The sequence below is a fragment of the Sceloporus undulatus genome, chromosome 2 (genome assembly GCF_019175285.1).
Source record: "Sceloporus undulatus isolate JIND9_A2432 ecotype Alabama chromosome 2, SceUnd_v1.1, whole genome shotgun sequence".
In the NCBI taxonomy this organism is placed as follows: domain Eukaryota; kingdom Metazoa; phylum Chordata; class Lepidosauria; order Squamata; family Phrynosomatidae; genus Sceloporus; species Sceloporus undulatus.
In genome coordinates this window covers 144,690,170-144,706,247 of record NC_056523.1, presented here as the reverse complement: position 1 = coordinate 144,706,247, position 16,078 = coordinate 144,690,170, and the positions used below count along the sequence as shown (strand labels likewise).

Here is a 16,078-nt window from a genome sequence, read left to right as displayed (position 1 = left end):
CACCATCAATGTTAAACTTTCCCAACATTCAAGTATCATTCAGCGCTGCCATGTGGCACTTAGAATAGCCAATCTAGATAAGAAATTGGAAATGGCAGGCCTGAAGAGTACACTCAGATTATCTACTTATGAAATTTTAAATATATATTGGGCCTGAGCAGGTGGACAGGATCCCACAAACCAAATCTGATTCTGACCTATGTAGGTCAGTCCCAAGGCCAGCACAACGATGGGCAGGTGTTTACATGCCCACCCACTGCTATACCATGGACTTGCTGCCACCATGCACCCTATACCCGCTGCTATTGTCGCATCTGTCCCAAAGGCCCCTGCTGTGGCCCATGGCCAGCACCCCCTTCTGACGTTGAAAGCCTTCAGAACAAACATGATAGTGACATATGGGGCACATAGGGACATCTGGCCTTCTGATTGTCACCACAGAGTTTCCTGGAAACTATGGCAAACAAATGGTCTTTTTGGGATCAAGCCAGGACCTCTGAACTGGCCAATCTCGGTCCGGGGAAAATGTCTTGAGCTGTCTGGACAGATGCATACATACAGGCCCACTGTCTTATTATTAATGACATTCTTGCAATTAATAAAATCAGTATTAACGAACAAAGAAACTCATTCCAGAAACACAGATAAACCAAAAATATCTGCCAAGTAGATTTCTGAAAAGACACCACCTACCTACAAAACATTTAACGTATCCCATATCATTAAACAAATTGCATGATCTTAAAAAACTGCAAATACCACAAACACAGAGTCAAAATTCCCTAGAAAAGAAAATGAACTGAACAGAGGTCTTGATCTCTTTTCTGAATTTGAAGTATCTATTTTTATAAATCTGGGGGATTTGAAACTGCTATTTTTAGGAAATAAGGAGCTGACTAAAATTGCGATAAAGTTCAAGTACCACAGTTCTTGTTCAACCTCAGCTACTTCACCAGAGGCAAAAAGAGATTACAGGATATATCTCATAATGTTCATCACCCACACATAAGCCACAAAATAGTGACTTTTGTCAATAGCTCTTAATTCACTGGAATGCTTGAGTGCGTATTACTGTATTTCTGTATAGGTTGTGACTGAATCTGGGAAACAAGCTTTACTGTTAACATGCTGATACAACCCACAACAAAGATGTCAGAGTAACTTTCTTAAGCATTAAACAATTTGAAGGCTAGTCTCAAACATGTGCCTTCAAACTGTTGTTTTCCAATACTTTTACTGAGTCATGCTTACCGGATGTTATACATTGTTTCAAGGTTCCCTTTTCTGGCTCTACCTTGGGCCTAATCACATCATTGAAGCTTGCTTCTAAAGAAACATATTAATTTCCATATTTAAAAATTACTATTGAAAACAACAAAATCTTGAAAGACATCAACAAAAGTGACACAAAACCCCAGTACAAACACAATGGCAAAACCCACTTTCTAAACACAATATTTTCATATAGGACATTTCCATACTCTGTATTAATAAACTTGAATCATACATCATCCTTAAGAATTAGCACATACTTCAGAAGCTAAACAGTTAGCTATACCTCCAGCTAATTCAGTTTAACCCAGAACATGGACACAAAGATATGCATATAACCTAGAATTCTGTGCTCACATATCCTGGAATCCATTCTTAAAACAGATTATATATCCATATAACAGATAATGCTGTACAGTTGGTCCTCTGTAGCCACAGATTCTGCATCCATGGATTCTGCATCCATGGGTTCGACTACCAATGACTTGAAAATATCCCTGCCCCCCCCAAAAAATAATCCAAAAAGCAAACCTTGATTTTGCCATTTTATACAAGGTACAGCATTTTATTATGTCAATATATGTTAAGGGACTTGAGCAGCCACACATATTGGTATCCACCAAGGGTCCTGGAACCAAACTCCGATAGATACCAAAGGCCCACTGTAATCGAATACACATATAGGTTTGGATTTGATAAAGCAGATTCATATAGACTGCTTTTGAATATTTTGTTACAAATTGAGACTTAATGTAACAGTGCTAAGTACAGAAGTGAAAAGCAAAAATAAGAGTAATATATACTTGACTGGATGTTTTAAAAAAAACCCAGGAGATTTGCAGCTGTATGGTGTTAAGTAAACTTGACACACAAAGAGTATCCAACTATTTAACATTTCCCCCCTCATAATCATGAGGACAAAGCATTTTGAAAACAAAATTCCCATGAAAGCCACTTGACTCTGACGTAAAAATACAGTATCAGATTTTGCAGTTGTGTTGGACAGATTTTCTCCTTGCTCCACAGACCACATAGAATCTATTCAGCCACTTTTCTAGAAATCGATTCTTTATGGAAATTGGCAAGAAAAGTATGCCCTGGGAACCAAGGATAGGAACTGTGGCTGAGAGGAAATTTCTAACCAGAGAAACCATTGTTTACTATTTCTTTAGAATGCATCTTTTAAAAGGAAAGGTTTGTTTTTAATACAGTATGTTTTACTGTACACAGATGAGGTGGCATGAAGAAAAAGTCAGAACATCTGCTAAGAAAATAAAGAATTCATTTGAATGCAATATACTTCCTGTAACACCAGCAGCAAGTAATTTCCCCAGATAATGCAAGACTGACAAACTGTAGTACAAAAGCTATCCTCACGTGCTTAAAAAAAATAGCAACAGGAACTAGTCCACCTGGCCCTGCATGTGGTACAAAATACTTTGCATGTACAGTACTGTACTGTATTACTTGTGGGCTTCTGAACAACTCAAAATGTGTTTGCCATGATCCCAATGCACCTTCAGCTGGGTAGCTTCAAACCACTCCTTGCCAGTCTGTTCCCACCCTAAATCAGGGACTACAACAACTGTGCAATAAGGACAGATTATAATGAGCTTAGAAGAAAGGGAAGACACGACAGACATGTATAAAAGGGCTTCCCTGCTAGACATGTGTAAAATTATGCATGTTGCAGAGAAACTAGACAGGCAAAGTGTGTGTGCGTGTGTGTGTGTTTTCCCTTCTTGAATAATGTTAGAAGCCTGGATCATCCACTGAACCCAAATGGTGGCAGATTCAGGACAGATGAAAGGAAGTAATAATAATAATAATAATAATAATAATAATAATAATAATAATAATAAATTTTTTATTTTTATACCGCCCTTCCATAGATCAGGGCGGTTGACAGCAAAATATCAAACAACATATACATCAGGGTTACAAACAATTACATACAAACAGAATAAAACCCCCGTTAGCCAGTCCTCTTTGCCACAGAAGAGGAAGGGAGGCCCACTGGACTTTAATCGGGGAATGCAAGCTGAAATAGAAAGGTTTTAAGATCCTTTCTAAATTGGGCCAGGGAGGTGGCCGAGCGGAGCTCTGTGGGCAGCGTGTTCCAAAGGGCTGGGGCGGCAATGGAAAATGTCTTCCTCGCGGTGGAGGTCAACCTAGCCCCTGGCACCTTAAGTAGTTGCTGCCCAGATATTCTGAGGGTGCGGGACGGAATGTACGGGGAGAGGCGGTCCTTCAGGTATCCTGGGCCCAAGCCATTTAGGGCTTTATAGGTCATCACCAACACCTTATATTGTGCCCGGAAGCGAATAGGCAGCCAATGCAGATCTTTAAGCACCGGTGTAATATGGCTGGCCCTGGAAGTTCCAGTGACCAGCCTGGCTGCCATATTCTGTACCATTTGTAGCTTCCGGGTTTGGTATAAGGGTTGCCCCATGTAGAGTGCGTTGCAGAAATCCAATCTCGAGGTTACCAGAGCATGTACTACCGTTTCAAGGTCCCTCTGGGCCAGGTATGGGCGCAGCTGGCGAATAAGTCGAAGCTGATAACAGGTGTTCTTGACCGTCGCATTCACTTGAGCAGTCAGGTGAAGCGACGAGTCAAGAAGCACCCCCAGACTGCGCACAGAGTCCTTCACAGGGAGCGTGACCCCGTTCAGGACAGGTGGAACTACCACCATTCCTGGACCAGGGGAACCTATCACAAGTACCTCCGTTTTCTCTGGATTCAGCTTGAGTCGGTTTTCCCTCATCCAGCCCATTACTGACTCCAGACAGGCCACGAGAGGAGAGACACCATCCCCGGTCACTGCATCAGTCGGAGACATAGAGAAAATTATTTGGGTGTCATCAGCATATTGATAACCCCGCGCCCCATGTCTCCGGATGATCTCTCCCAGCGGTTTCATGTAAATGTTAAATAGCAAGGGAGACAGAATGGCTCCTTGAGGGACCCCAGTTATAAGGGCCCTCTCATCGGAGCACACGTCTCCCAGCTGCACCATCTGGGACCTCCCAGAGAGGTAGGACCGGAACCACTGGAGCGCAGTGCCCCCGATTCCCACCTCTGCCAGGCGTCCCAGAAGGATACCATGGTCTATGGTATCGAAAGCTGCTGAGATGTCCAAGAGCACCAACAGGGACACGCTTCCCCTGTCGATGCCCAGACGGAGATCATCGACCAGGGCGACCATGGCCGTCTCAACCCCGTAACCCGCCCGGAAGCCAGTTTGAAATGGGTCCAGATAATCCGTTTCATCCAAGACCGCCTGAAGCTGGATTGCAACCGCCCTCTCGATCACCTTCCCCAAAAATGGCAGCAGCGAAACTGGCCGATAATTGTTATGTACCAGGGGGTCGAGGGAGGGCTTTTTTAATAAAGGTTTTACTATGGCCAATTTTAGTTCAGATGGAAATTGCCCTTCCCTCAAAGATGTGTTAATAATCCGGCGTAGCAATAAAGTTACCGCCGGTCCCCCCTGGGCCGCTAGCCATGAGGGACAGGGATCGAGAGAGCAAGTTGTCTTCCGAACACTTCCGAGGATCTTGTCCACATCATCGGTACTTACCAACTCAAACCGATCCAGTTTAATGGAGTCCACAGAGGCTCTGGACGCCTCTACTCTAGGTTCTGCTTGAATGTTGGCGTTAAGACCTTCGCTTATCCGAGAGGTTTTATCCACGAAGAAGTTATTAAATTGGTTGCAGCAGGCCTTAGAAGGTTCAAGGATCTGGTTCGGGGCAGGAGGGAGCTGAGTTAGCTCCCTCACCACCCTGAACAACTCTGCTGAACGCGACTCCGCGGACGCGACACGAGCACCATAGAACGAGTTCTTAGCTGCTCGTATCGCCTCTCCGTAGTCCTCTAACAGTTGGTCTAGGAGAGCCTTGTCGTCTAAGCGAAGGTGTTTCCGCCAACGGCACTCTAGCCGTCGCAGTTCCCGCTTCCTCGCCTGGAGATCTTCCGTATACCAGGGCTTACGTTTGGAAGCGGGCTTGAGAGGGTGCTTGGGAGCGATACTGTGTATAGCCCTAGAGAGACCGGTATTCCAAATACAAGTCAGGGCATCAACAGAGTCGCCGGCACTTCCAACCATGTACCCCTCTAAAGCTTCCTGGAACCTTTTGGGTTCCATCAGCCTTCGAGGGTGGACCATCCTAACAGGTCCGCCACCCCCGGGGGGGATCTGGGTAGAGACCTTGATTTTTGCCTCCACCAGGAAATGATCCGTCCATGACAGGGGGGAAACATTAGTTATTTCCGCCCACGGATTTTCCGCATCCGAACAGAAGACCAAATCAAGAGTATTACCCGCACAGTGCGTAGGACCCTGTATCAGCTGGGACAGGCCCATGGCCGCCATGGTATCCATGAATTCCCGAGCCGCACCGGGTGGAACATAGCGGGCCGTGAGGGAGATGTTGAAGTCACCCAGGACAAGTAGCCTGGGTGTCTCCATCATCAGCTCAGCGACCAGCTGTGTCAGCTCGTTAAGGGAGTCCGCTAGCGCACGGGGTGGCCGATACACTAACAGAATCCCCAGACTGTCCCTAGCCTTTAGGGTCAGGTAAATACACTCGATATAGGATGTCTGTCGGATGTGGTTCCTGGTGAGGGACAAGGTGTTCCTATGTATCAAGGCCACACCCCCTCCCCGCCCACCTAACCTGGGCTGGTCCTTCACCGAGAACCCAGCAGGCAGGGCCTGAGCCCACATAAGTACTTCTTAATACAGCACAGAGTTAAATTATGGAACTCTCTGTCATAAGATGTAGTGCTGGCTCCCAACGCGGATGCCTCTAAAAAGAGAATGAATAAATTCAGGAAGGTGAAGGCTGTCAATGGACCAGAATGTTGGACCAGATGAGTCTTTATTCTGATCCCACACAGCTCTTCTTGTCCTATCATGCATACACAAGTATTACACTTGTTCAAAATTATATTATTACAATAGAGCCTTATCTTACGGGGGGATCTGTTCCGGACGGACATACACTGGCATAAGCCAAAAACCGCATATGCTCAAGCCCCATTCAATATAATAGGGCTTGTGGTTGTGGGAGGGCACACGCGCCATTCATTCTTTTGTCCCGCAGCTTCAGCGTACATTGAAAGCCACGTATAGTGTACCTGTGTATGGCATGGGCGCACTGTACTAGAAATGCAGGTCTGATGAAATACTGGTGTACAGTGGTGCCTCGGGTTACGAAATTAATTCGTAACGCGGCCGCTTTCGTAACCCGAAAAGCCTTCGTAAGCCGAATTGCCATAGGCGCTAATGGGGAAAAGCCGCGATTCCGTGCGAAAAAGCCGAAAAAAGCACCAAAAGTTTTTTCGTAACCCGAAAAAACATTCATAACCCGAAACAATAATTCCCTATGGGATTTTTTCGTATCCCGAAAATTTCGTAACCTGGGTATTTCGTATCCCGAGGTACCACTGTATTCAATACCTACATGTGATGGGTGGCTGAAGAAAATACAGCCCCTGATGCAGTCCTCTGTTCCTGACCCTTAAGGAAGAATACAATTAACTGCAATTCTCATATTTTGAGAAACACATCCACACACCAAATTAAGAGAATTGCTTTAATGGGTGGCATATACTGAAGACTGTTATTTTAATATTGTTTGCAACATGTTTGTAAATTTTATACTTTGCCCTAATAAAGGCATTACAACAATGTGGATTTTCTTATTTTAACATTAACTTTGTTAACAGTCTGTGATCCTCTGGAGGCTGAAGGCCAGGATATTTTTTAAATAAATAAGAAATAGACAGGGAAAAAGAAAATGCTACTTTACAACAAAGATCTATAGGCTTGCTTTGTGTAGGAACTCTTGCCAAGTACAGTAAAACACAGTGTAAAACAAACACTTTAGATGTGAAATCATCCACATTTGCAGAAAGTAGTTTCTTCTGGCCCTGGCACCTGAGCAGCATAGTTTACCAGCAGGAAGAGATCTGATGGGGGAAGCAGAATGCGGGAACTATGTTTGCCATGGGTGTCAGTTGACTCCCTAGCTTTAAATCAACATAAGAGATTCAGGGAAGCCAGGTGTATCCTCTTTGATTACAGTTTTGCTTTCTTAACATAAGTAAAATAGAAGACAGACACTTTGGTTATGAATCATCACCAGGGCACTAGAGCATTTTTTCTCTCTCAGAAATGCCCCAAAATGATCTCTTGAAGTGTGGAGGGCCATAATGTTTGCAGCGGTGTCTGATATTAGAAGCTAAATCATCCCTGGTTAGTGCCAAAGAATATCAAGTACAGTGGACCCTTGTTATACGTTGGGGTTTGGTTCCAAGATCCCCCGTGTATAACAAAATCCGTGTATGCTCAAGTCCCATTAAATATAATGACATAGCAATATGGTGTCCCTTATAAAAAATGAAAAATCAAGGTAAATTTATACTTTTTTGGAACATTTTCAAACCGTGTATGCTTGAATCCGTGTATAAAAAATCCATGTATAAGAAGGGCTGACTGTACTATAGCAGCAGTTCCCAACCTGTGTTGGGCCGTGACCCCCATTGTGGATGAAAGTCCCATCCACGGCCTCCATGACTGGTTGGGAGGCCAGGAAGTGGTGGGACTTTTGGCTGCCTACAAGTCCCAGCGGGCTTTGCGGCCAGAAGTCCCCCCTCTTCCCAGCCTCCCAACCAATTAGGGAGGCCACTGGGGGAGAAGGGCCGGGACTTCTGGCCATAAAGGCTGCTGGGCTTGCAGTCCCGTATCCGTCCCCTTCTCCCCGCGGTTGTCTGGCAGCCGCAGAGAGAAGAGGAGGAGGAAGGAGCCCCGTCCCCTTCTCCCCGCAGTTGTCTGGCAGCCGCAGAGAGGAGGAAGGAGCCCCATCCCCTTCTCCCCGCGGTTGTCTGGCAGCCACGGAGAGAAGAGGAGGAGGAAGGAGCCCCGTCCCCTTCTCCCCACATTGGTCTGGCAGACGCAGAGAGAAGAAGAGGAGAAAGGAGCCCCGTCCCCATCTCCTGGCGGTTGTCTGGCAGCTGCGGAGAGAAGAGGAGAAGGAAGGAGCCCCGTTCCTGTCCCTTTCTCCCCACGGTTGTCTGGCAGCCGTTGAGAGAAGAGGAGTAGGAAGGAGCCCCATCCCCATCCCCTTCTCCCCACGGTTGTCTGGCAGCCGTGGAGAGAAGAGGAGGAGGAAGGAGCCCTGTCCCCATCCCCTGCTCCCACGGTTGTCTGGCAGCCGCGGAGAGAAGGGGAGGAGGAGGGAGGCCTGACTCCCCGTGGGTTCCTGGCATCCGCAGAGAGAAGGAGACGGGGTCAGGGCTCCCTCCTCCTCCCCTTCCCCCTGTGGGTGCCTGCATCAGCGCCAGCACCTGAGGGGAGAAGGGGAAGAGGAGGCAAACACATCCCCGTCCCCCTTTTCCCCATGTGGTGCCAGGGCCAGCACCCGCGGGGAGAAGGGGAGGGGGAGGCAGGGGGATTCCCAACTTGGCAACCCCCGAGAAAGGGTCGAGCAACCCCCAGGTTGGGAACCCCTGTACTATAGGCTATATTTAAGAGGAAGGAACTGGCAAAACCAGCTCTGAATATTCCTTGCCTAAGAAAATCCTATGAAATTCATGGGGTCACCATAAATTGACAGAAGACACATACATAGAGATACACATATGCATGCGCGCGCACACACACACACACACAAACCAGCCCCTGGGTCAAAATGAAATTTTGCATAATTTTTCAAAGAAAAATGTTTGCCTTGACCTCCTAGAGCAGTGGTTCCCAACCTTCCTAATGCCGCGACCCTTTAATACAGTTCCTCATGTTGTGGTGACCCATACCCATGAAATTATTTTCATTGCTACTTCATAACTGTAATTAAAAAGGTGTTTTCCAGTGGTCCTAGGCGACCCCCATGAAAGGGTCATTCGACCCCCAAAGGAGTCCTGACCCACAGGTTGGGAACCACTGTCCTAGAGGTCAAGGAATGTCCAAAAACATGCTGCCATGTCCCCTGAAAATTTTACTAGTCTCAAATCAGTTTTCCATTTGATCACAGACATTTTTATTCCTATCTCATGAGGGGATTATTATTCCACTCATGTACCTGTCAGGCATACATCTAACAACAATTATTTCTGTACCTTCTTCTATGAGTCACTGATTAAAATGCTGAACAGTACCAGACCCAGGATAGATTTCTACAGTGACCTACTTAAAACCTCATTTCCATTTGATTAGTAACTGCTGCTAAGCATTCTGCATTTGCTTGCCATATTCTAGATTTGAATTCTCCTGATGTACTACCAGCTAGCCAATTTGCTAACCAAATCTCAAGGATTCTAGCAGAATAGCTTCTAGTAGAATAGCTTTCAATGAAACAACTGCATGATTTAAGATCCTGTCTAGAAAAAGTAAGCACAGAAATGACATATATGGAATCATGTAAAATCAACCAGGTAAGTGTATGAACTTTTCACAACATCAGAATTAGAACACCCACCTCTCTACGAGACAGGGATGTCCCCTGTCCCCTCTTCTCTTCATTTTTGTTTTAGAAGCCCTATGTAATACAGTAAGAGGCAAGAAAGAAATTCAAGGTGTAAAAATTAAAAAGTTTGAATTTAAATTAAGATCATTTGCTGATGATATTGTGTTTATATTAGAAGACCCCGAGAAAGGAATTAAACCCTTGGTGAATGTATTGAAAGATTTTGAGGAGATATCTGGTTTAAAGGTTAACAAAAGTAAAACTGTAATGATGACAAAAAATATAGATAGTAAAGAGGAACAGAAACTACTGAGGGAAAGTGGTTTTGGTTTAGAAAAAGTAAAATACTTGGGAATCAAACTGACAAACAAAAATACCGATCTCTACCATAACAATTACGACAAAACATGGAAGGAAATTAAAGCAGACCTAAAGAAATGGGAAAATCTCCAGTTATCCTTCCTTGGAAAGATAGCGGTAATACAAATGAATGTACTACCCAAAATTATGTTTCTATTTCAGACTATTCCGATATTGCATTCATTTAAACCACTAAAAAATTGGCAGGCAGATATCTCAAAGTTCATCTGGGGAGGGAAAAGAGCCAGAATTAATCAGAAGATCATGTGTGACAGTAAAAGTAGAGGAGGCCTGAGCTTACCGAACTTGAAACTGTATTATTTTGCATCTGTTTTAAACTGGTTATCTATTTGGATACTGTTGAATGAAGAAAAAACCTTAGCATTAGAAGGAGGGGACATGAGATATGGCTGGCATGGTTATATCTTTTATGATATACACAAGGAATTCAGAAATCATATTGTGAAAAGAGCTTTATTGTCAGTATGGGAAAAGTTAAAAATAAGACTCTGTAAAAACATTCCACAATGTTGTTCCCCTCACGAAGCTTTTTTTGGTAAAGAAGGGATAGGGAAACCCAATTGGCTATATTATTCAGACTTATTAACAATTAATCCAGAAGGAGAAGCAGTAATAAAATCTCAGGCAGAACTAAGAGAAACAGGTATAATATGCCATTGGTATTTACATAGACAATTATATGAAAGATGGAAAATTGATAAAAAGTTAAAGGGGATAGAAACTCAAAAGACGCAATGGGAAGAAATCATGCTAAAAGGAAAAACAAAACTGATCTCCAGTTATTATAAAATGTTGCAAGAATGGGATACAGAAGAGGAAGTAGTCAGACACACTATGGTAAAATGGGCTCAGAATGTAGGCCATAACCTAAAATACGAAAACTGGGTTAAAGTTTGGTTGAAAGATTTGAAATACACAACTTCACAACAAATAAAAGAGAATATCTATAAAATGGTATATAGATGGCACCTCACCCCCAGAAAACTATCTTATATGTACAAGAATGTAAATTCCATTTGTTGGAAATGTAGAAAAGGAACTGGATCTTATTTTCATTTGTGGTGGACGTGTAAGTTAGCTAGACAATATTGGATTGGTATATATAAATGTCTGAGAATAGATTTAAAACCTGAAATCCCATTTACTCTAGAAGTGTTTTTGTTGGGAATGGTAGATAATGAATTGATGAAATTAAATGGTAGACTCATATTTTATGCATTAGCTTGTGCAAGAATAACATATGCGAAATTCTGGAAGAGCACGAAAATACCATCTTTAGAAAAATGGATTATCAAGCTCTACGAGACAGCTGAAATGGACAGATTAACAGCATGGATGAAAGACAAAACAGAAGAAGAAGTACAATCATGTTGGAAATTTTTTTATAATTTTCTAAAAATTAAATGGAAATGTATATTATGAAAAGCTTGTAATACTAATGTATAGCAGTATATTTCTGGGTATGTAAACAAGAAATCTCTAACAAGGTAAATAGGCCTTAATATGAAAAATATTAGCATGTAAAGGAAGAAGAATATTCTTGTAAATAGTCAAAGATAATATTGATCGAATACAGAAAACACAGGATAAAACCGCAAAAATAGAGCTAGGTAACGACGAACCATAACAGAAACATAAGAAAGGAATACTCCAGGTTGAAAAAATGATGTATGGCCAGAATTACAAAAGAGTTTTGAGTTAAAGAACCAAACAATAGGCAAATATGGAAAAATTCATGTTTAATTTGGAAGAAATTAGCAGATATTAATATAAACTAGAAAAGGTGAAGGAACTGGTTGAATATTGATTTATAATTTTAAGATTAACAGATTCACATGTCAATATGAAAGTAAGTTTCCAGAGGATGGAAGTTTTATTTAAGAAAAAAGAAGAATGTATAAACGATAAGCGAGAATAAGAACATGATTGTATGTTTATCTGTACATATTGTGGGGGGGAAATGGAAAATGTACAATCAATGTAAAAGAAAAAGAAAAAGCTGTTATATTTTTTAAAAATATATAATAAATAAATAAAAAAAAGAATTAGACCACCCACCTCTCAATGTTAACACATACAACATGAGTGCTAATGGCAGGCACACTAGAATCACCACACAGCAAAGAGTATGTGGAATTTTGTCCTAACTGCAACTATTCAAGATTCATACACACACACACACCAATCCCCAAATACAGAATTTTTTCCATTCTGGAAAATTTCCTATAGAATATTTTCTGTCTCACATTATTCATTGCAATCTTAGGATGTCAAGAGTAAGCTAGACTTGTTGTTGTATGCCTCCAAGCCATTTTTGACTTATGACAACCTTAAGGCAAACCTATCATAGGTTTTCTTGGGGAGTTTCTTCAAAGGTGGTTTGCCATTGCCATCCTCTGAGGCTGAAAGAGTGTGATTTGCTTAAGGTCACGCAGTGGGTTTCCACACTCAAGCAGGAATTTAAACCCTGGTTTCTGAAGTCATAGCCCAATGCTCAAACCACTACACCACACTGACTGCAGTAATGAAAAAAAGCACAAGTAAACAAGGCTACTTAGAAGAGCAAACTGCTCCTTTTCAGCAATCAATTAGAAACCACAATGATGGGCCGGATTGGGGCCGTGTGCGTGTGGTTGTCACGGCAGCCCCAATCTGCTCTTTTCAGGTGATGTGTTTCGCTCTCAGTTAACTAACAATTTAGTTTAATTCTATTTTAATGTTGACTTTTTGTATTTTTAAATTATATTGTAATTGTTTCAATTTGTAAGCCAGGTTGAGACCCAATCTTGAGGAAAAGGCAGGATCATAAATATCAGAATCCTTCTCGACTGGAGTTTGCACAAGACCAACCTGTCTTTGATCTTCTGGAAAATTCAAAACACATTCTATCAAAACATTGCCACAATATATGCAAAAGATTTGTGTCTTCAAATAATCTCTAATTTATGCCGACCCTAAGGCAAACCAATTATAGGGTTTTCTTGCCATAATTTATTCAGAGGAGGTTTGCCTTCCTATGAGGCTGACAGTTTGACTTGCCTAAAGTCATCCAGTAGGTTTCCATGGCCAAATGGGGATTCAAACCCTAGTCTCCCAGTGTTCTAGTCCAACATGCAAACTACTACCCAACATTAGCTCTCACAGCTCACTTCATACCTTTACCAAATTTAGATCAAGTTTTTGGGAATATGATTCTGCTCAAAGATCAAATTCAATTTCAGAGAAGCTTTCATGGGAGCTGCATTCCAGAGGTGAGGACAAAAGAGTGAGAACAAAGACATTTGCATTTATTTTGTTTAAAACTTTTACAGCTGGAACACAAGTGTTAGAAGAGGCATTTCAATCTTTGGGGATGGGGAAACCTGTACAAAAGGGAAAACAGCAAGCAATGCTGTCATCAGGAAGAACCTTTGTAACAGCCTTACAGGATCATGTAGTCCAAGATTTTGTTTGCAAAGTGGCCAACCAGATGCCTGTGTGAAGCCCAGATAGAGGAAAGGACTGAAAGTGCATGCTCTATTCACCATCCTCAAAAACTAATATCAATACAGAGCAGCTGTCACTTACAGCAATATACAGCCATCCTGACTAGTAGCCTTTTTCTTCTTCTAGTGGTCCCAAACTTTGTAACTCTTCCTCACAAGTGAGATCCTCCAGCCCCCTCCAACATTTTTGGCTGCCCTCTTCTACAGTTTCCAGCTCGAGAGCCATTTTAGTGCAATGGCCTGAAATGTGAATCTTATTCCATCTCTGAACTCACCATGGATTTGGAAGCCTAAATACCCTAAAGGCACCAGATCATGTCTGATCTTGGAAACTAAGCAGGATGAGCCCTAGTTAGTACTTGGATGGGAGACTGTCAAGAAATACCAGGTGCTGTAGGCTATATTTCAGAGGAAGGAAATGACAAAACACCTCCTATAAATTCATGGGGTCACCATAAGTGACTTGAACACACATGTACACACACACTGAGAAGATATATAACCACATGCATGTAACATGTTCCTAGTCTTCTCAGCGCTGGCGGTGTGTTCAGGAATCGTACCTGCTTAGCTGCTTTGAATTCCCAGCTGGCAATCATCCGATAGATAGGGCTTAAATACCCTAAAGGCATCACATACTGCAAACAGGGTGAGCCCTGGTTAGTACTTAGATGGGAAACCGTTAATGAATGCCACGTGTTGTAGGCTGCATTTCAGGAGCAGCTGACAAAACCATCTGAGTCTTCCTTGCCTAAGGAAACCCCAATGGGAGTCCTAGGTCAACAGGCAATTTGAAGATGCATGCAGACACAAAAGTGAAAGGCAGCAGGAAAAGAAGGAGACTGCTTTACAGGTGGACAGACTCATTCAAGGAGGGTCAGCCCTGAGTCTGCAGGACCTGAGCAGAGCTGGCAACGACAGGGAAGCCTGGAGGCCTCTCATCTGCAGGATCACCATCAGTCCAGGTCAGGGGACCACATGTCCTCCTTGTCCCAGACATGCCCTACATTTTAATAGTATGTCCAGGAAGAATTTCAAAGCGTCCTCTGTTCTGAGCCCAACGAAGGCTGCTCTACACCGCAGAAATAATCCGGTGTGACACCGCTTTGACCTCCATGACTCAATGCTATGGATATTATGGGAACTGTTGTTTCTTGGGGCACCAGAGCTCTGTGACAAAAGAAGGCTCACAAAACTACGAAAGGCAGAATTCCACAGCACTGAGAAAAAGTGGTGCCAAAGCAGGTTACTTCTGCAGCGCAAGTACAGCCCAAGAAGCAGCAGGAATTTGCATTGCTAGTGAGGGTTTGCTAAGCTTTGTGGAGGGTCGCGTCCTCCATTTTCCCTTGAGTGTCCTACATTTTGAGGTGCTTGGTTGAATAAGTCGACCTGACTGCGATTAGCAACCAGAAAGCATGGCATTAGTAGCTTTATCTTCCCTCCCTAATTACACCGCAATTGCCCATGCACCCACCTTTTCCCCGGCTGCATCCACACTGCAGGGATAACCCAGTTTGATACCACTTTGATGGCCATGGCTCTGTGTTATGGGATTCTGGGGATGCACCCCCGAATCAGCCGGAGGCCCTCAGCAGCCGTGAAGCTCCCTCCCTCCCTCCCTCCCTCCCGGCCCACCTGCGAGCGCGGCGTTCTCGGCCTCGGGTCAGGCGGTCCGAGAGGCGGCCCAGGAGGGCGGCCCAAACCGGTCTGCCCCGGGGCCAGTACTCCAGCAACAGGCGCCGCCACAGCGCCGGAGCCTCCGCCACTGCCGCCGCCATGGAAACCTAGGTACTTCCGCTTCCGGTTGACGGAGCCGCGGAGGGTGCGTCACTTCCGCTTTAGAGCGCGGGGGGCGGGGCCTCACTGCCCGCTCATTTAGCGGCGCTTTGGAGAGAGAGGCTGGGGGTGTGTTTGTGCCCCGACACAAGATGGCGGCAGAAGCCCCTTTCTATTGATGTGTCCTTGATTTTATACATACACACACACGCGTCTTGTTGTTATCTTGTTAATATAAATAAACGTTCCACATTACCACGCACTGCACTCCTATAGTGCTGCTCTTCCACTTTGACTGCTCTGGCTGCCTCCTGTTGCATTCTGGGTTTTGTAGTTCAGTGAGGCCTAAGAGCTCTGGCTGAGGATTCTAAACGCCCCTCCCTAAACTCCAAATCCCAGAATGCAACAGGGGCAGACAGAGCAGTTAAAGTGGAATAGCAGCACCCTAAGAGTGTAGAGCGGTAATCTAGGTCGTTACTGCTATTAAATACTGGGTCTCTTGGCACCCTCTGTGTTTTGTGGGGCCACCAGTTCTGCTCTGTACTCACAAAGCCACAGAGGAATAGTGTGAGTTTCCAGCTCAGCCATGAAAACCCACGGGTTAATTTGAGCAAGTCACACTCTCTCAGCCTCAAAAGATGGCAACGTCAAGCCCCCTCTGAAGAACATTGTCAAGAAGATCCTATGATAGAG

General features: G+C 43.9%; 1 protein-coding gene across 2 annotated transcripts in view; it reads right to left on the bottom strand.

The window, feature by feature from the left end:
- Positions 1-15,405, bottom strand: part of PGS1 (phosphatidylglycerophosphate synthase 1) — a 44,999-nt gene extending 29,594 nt beyond the window's left edge. For both annotated transcript variants that reach the window (XM_042452586.1, XM_042452584.1), the window contains exon 1: positions 15,245-15,405. In XM_042452586.1, the coding sequence (XP_042308520.1) occupies positions 15,245-15,387 (143 nt within the window). In that variant the 5' untranslated portion in view covers positions 15,388-15,405. The remainder of the gene's footprint in view (positions 1-15,244) is intronic.
- Between the last annotated feature and the right edge of the window lie 673 nt (positions 15,406-16,078).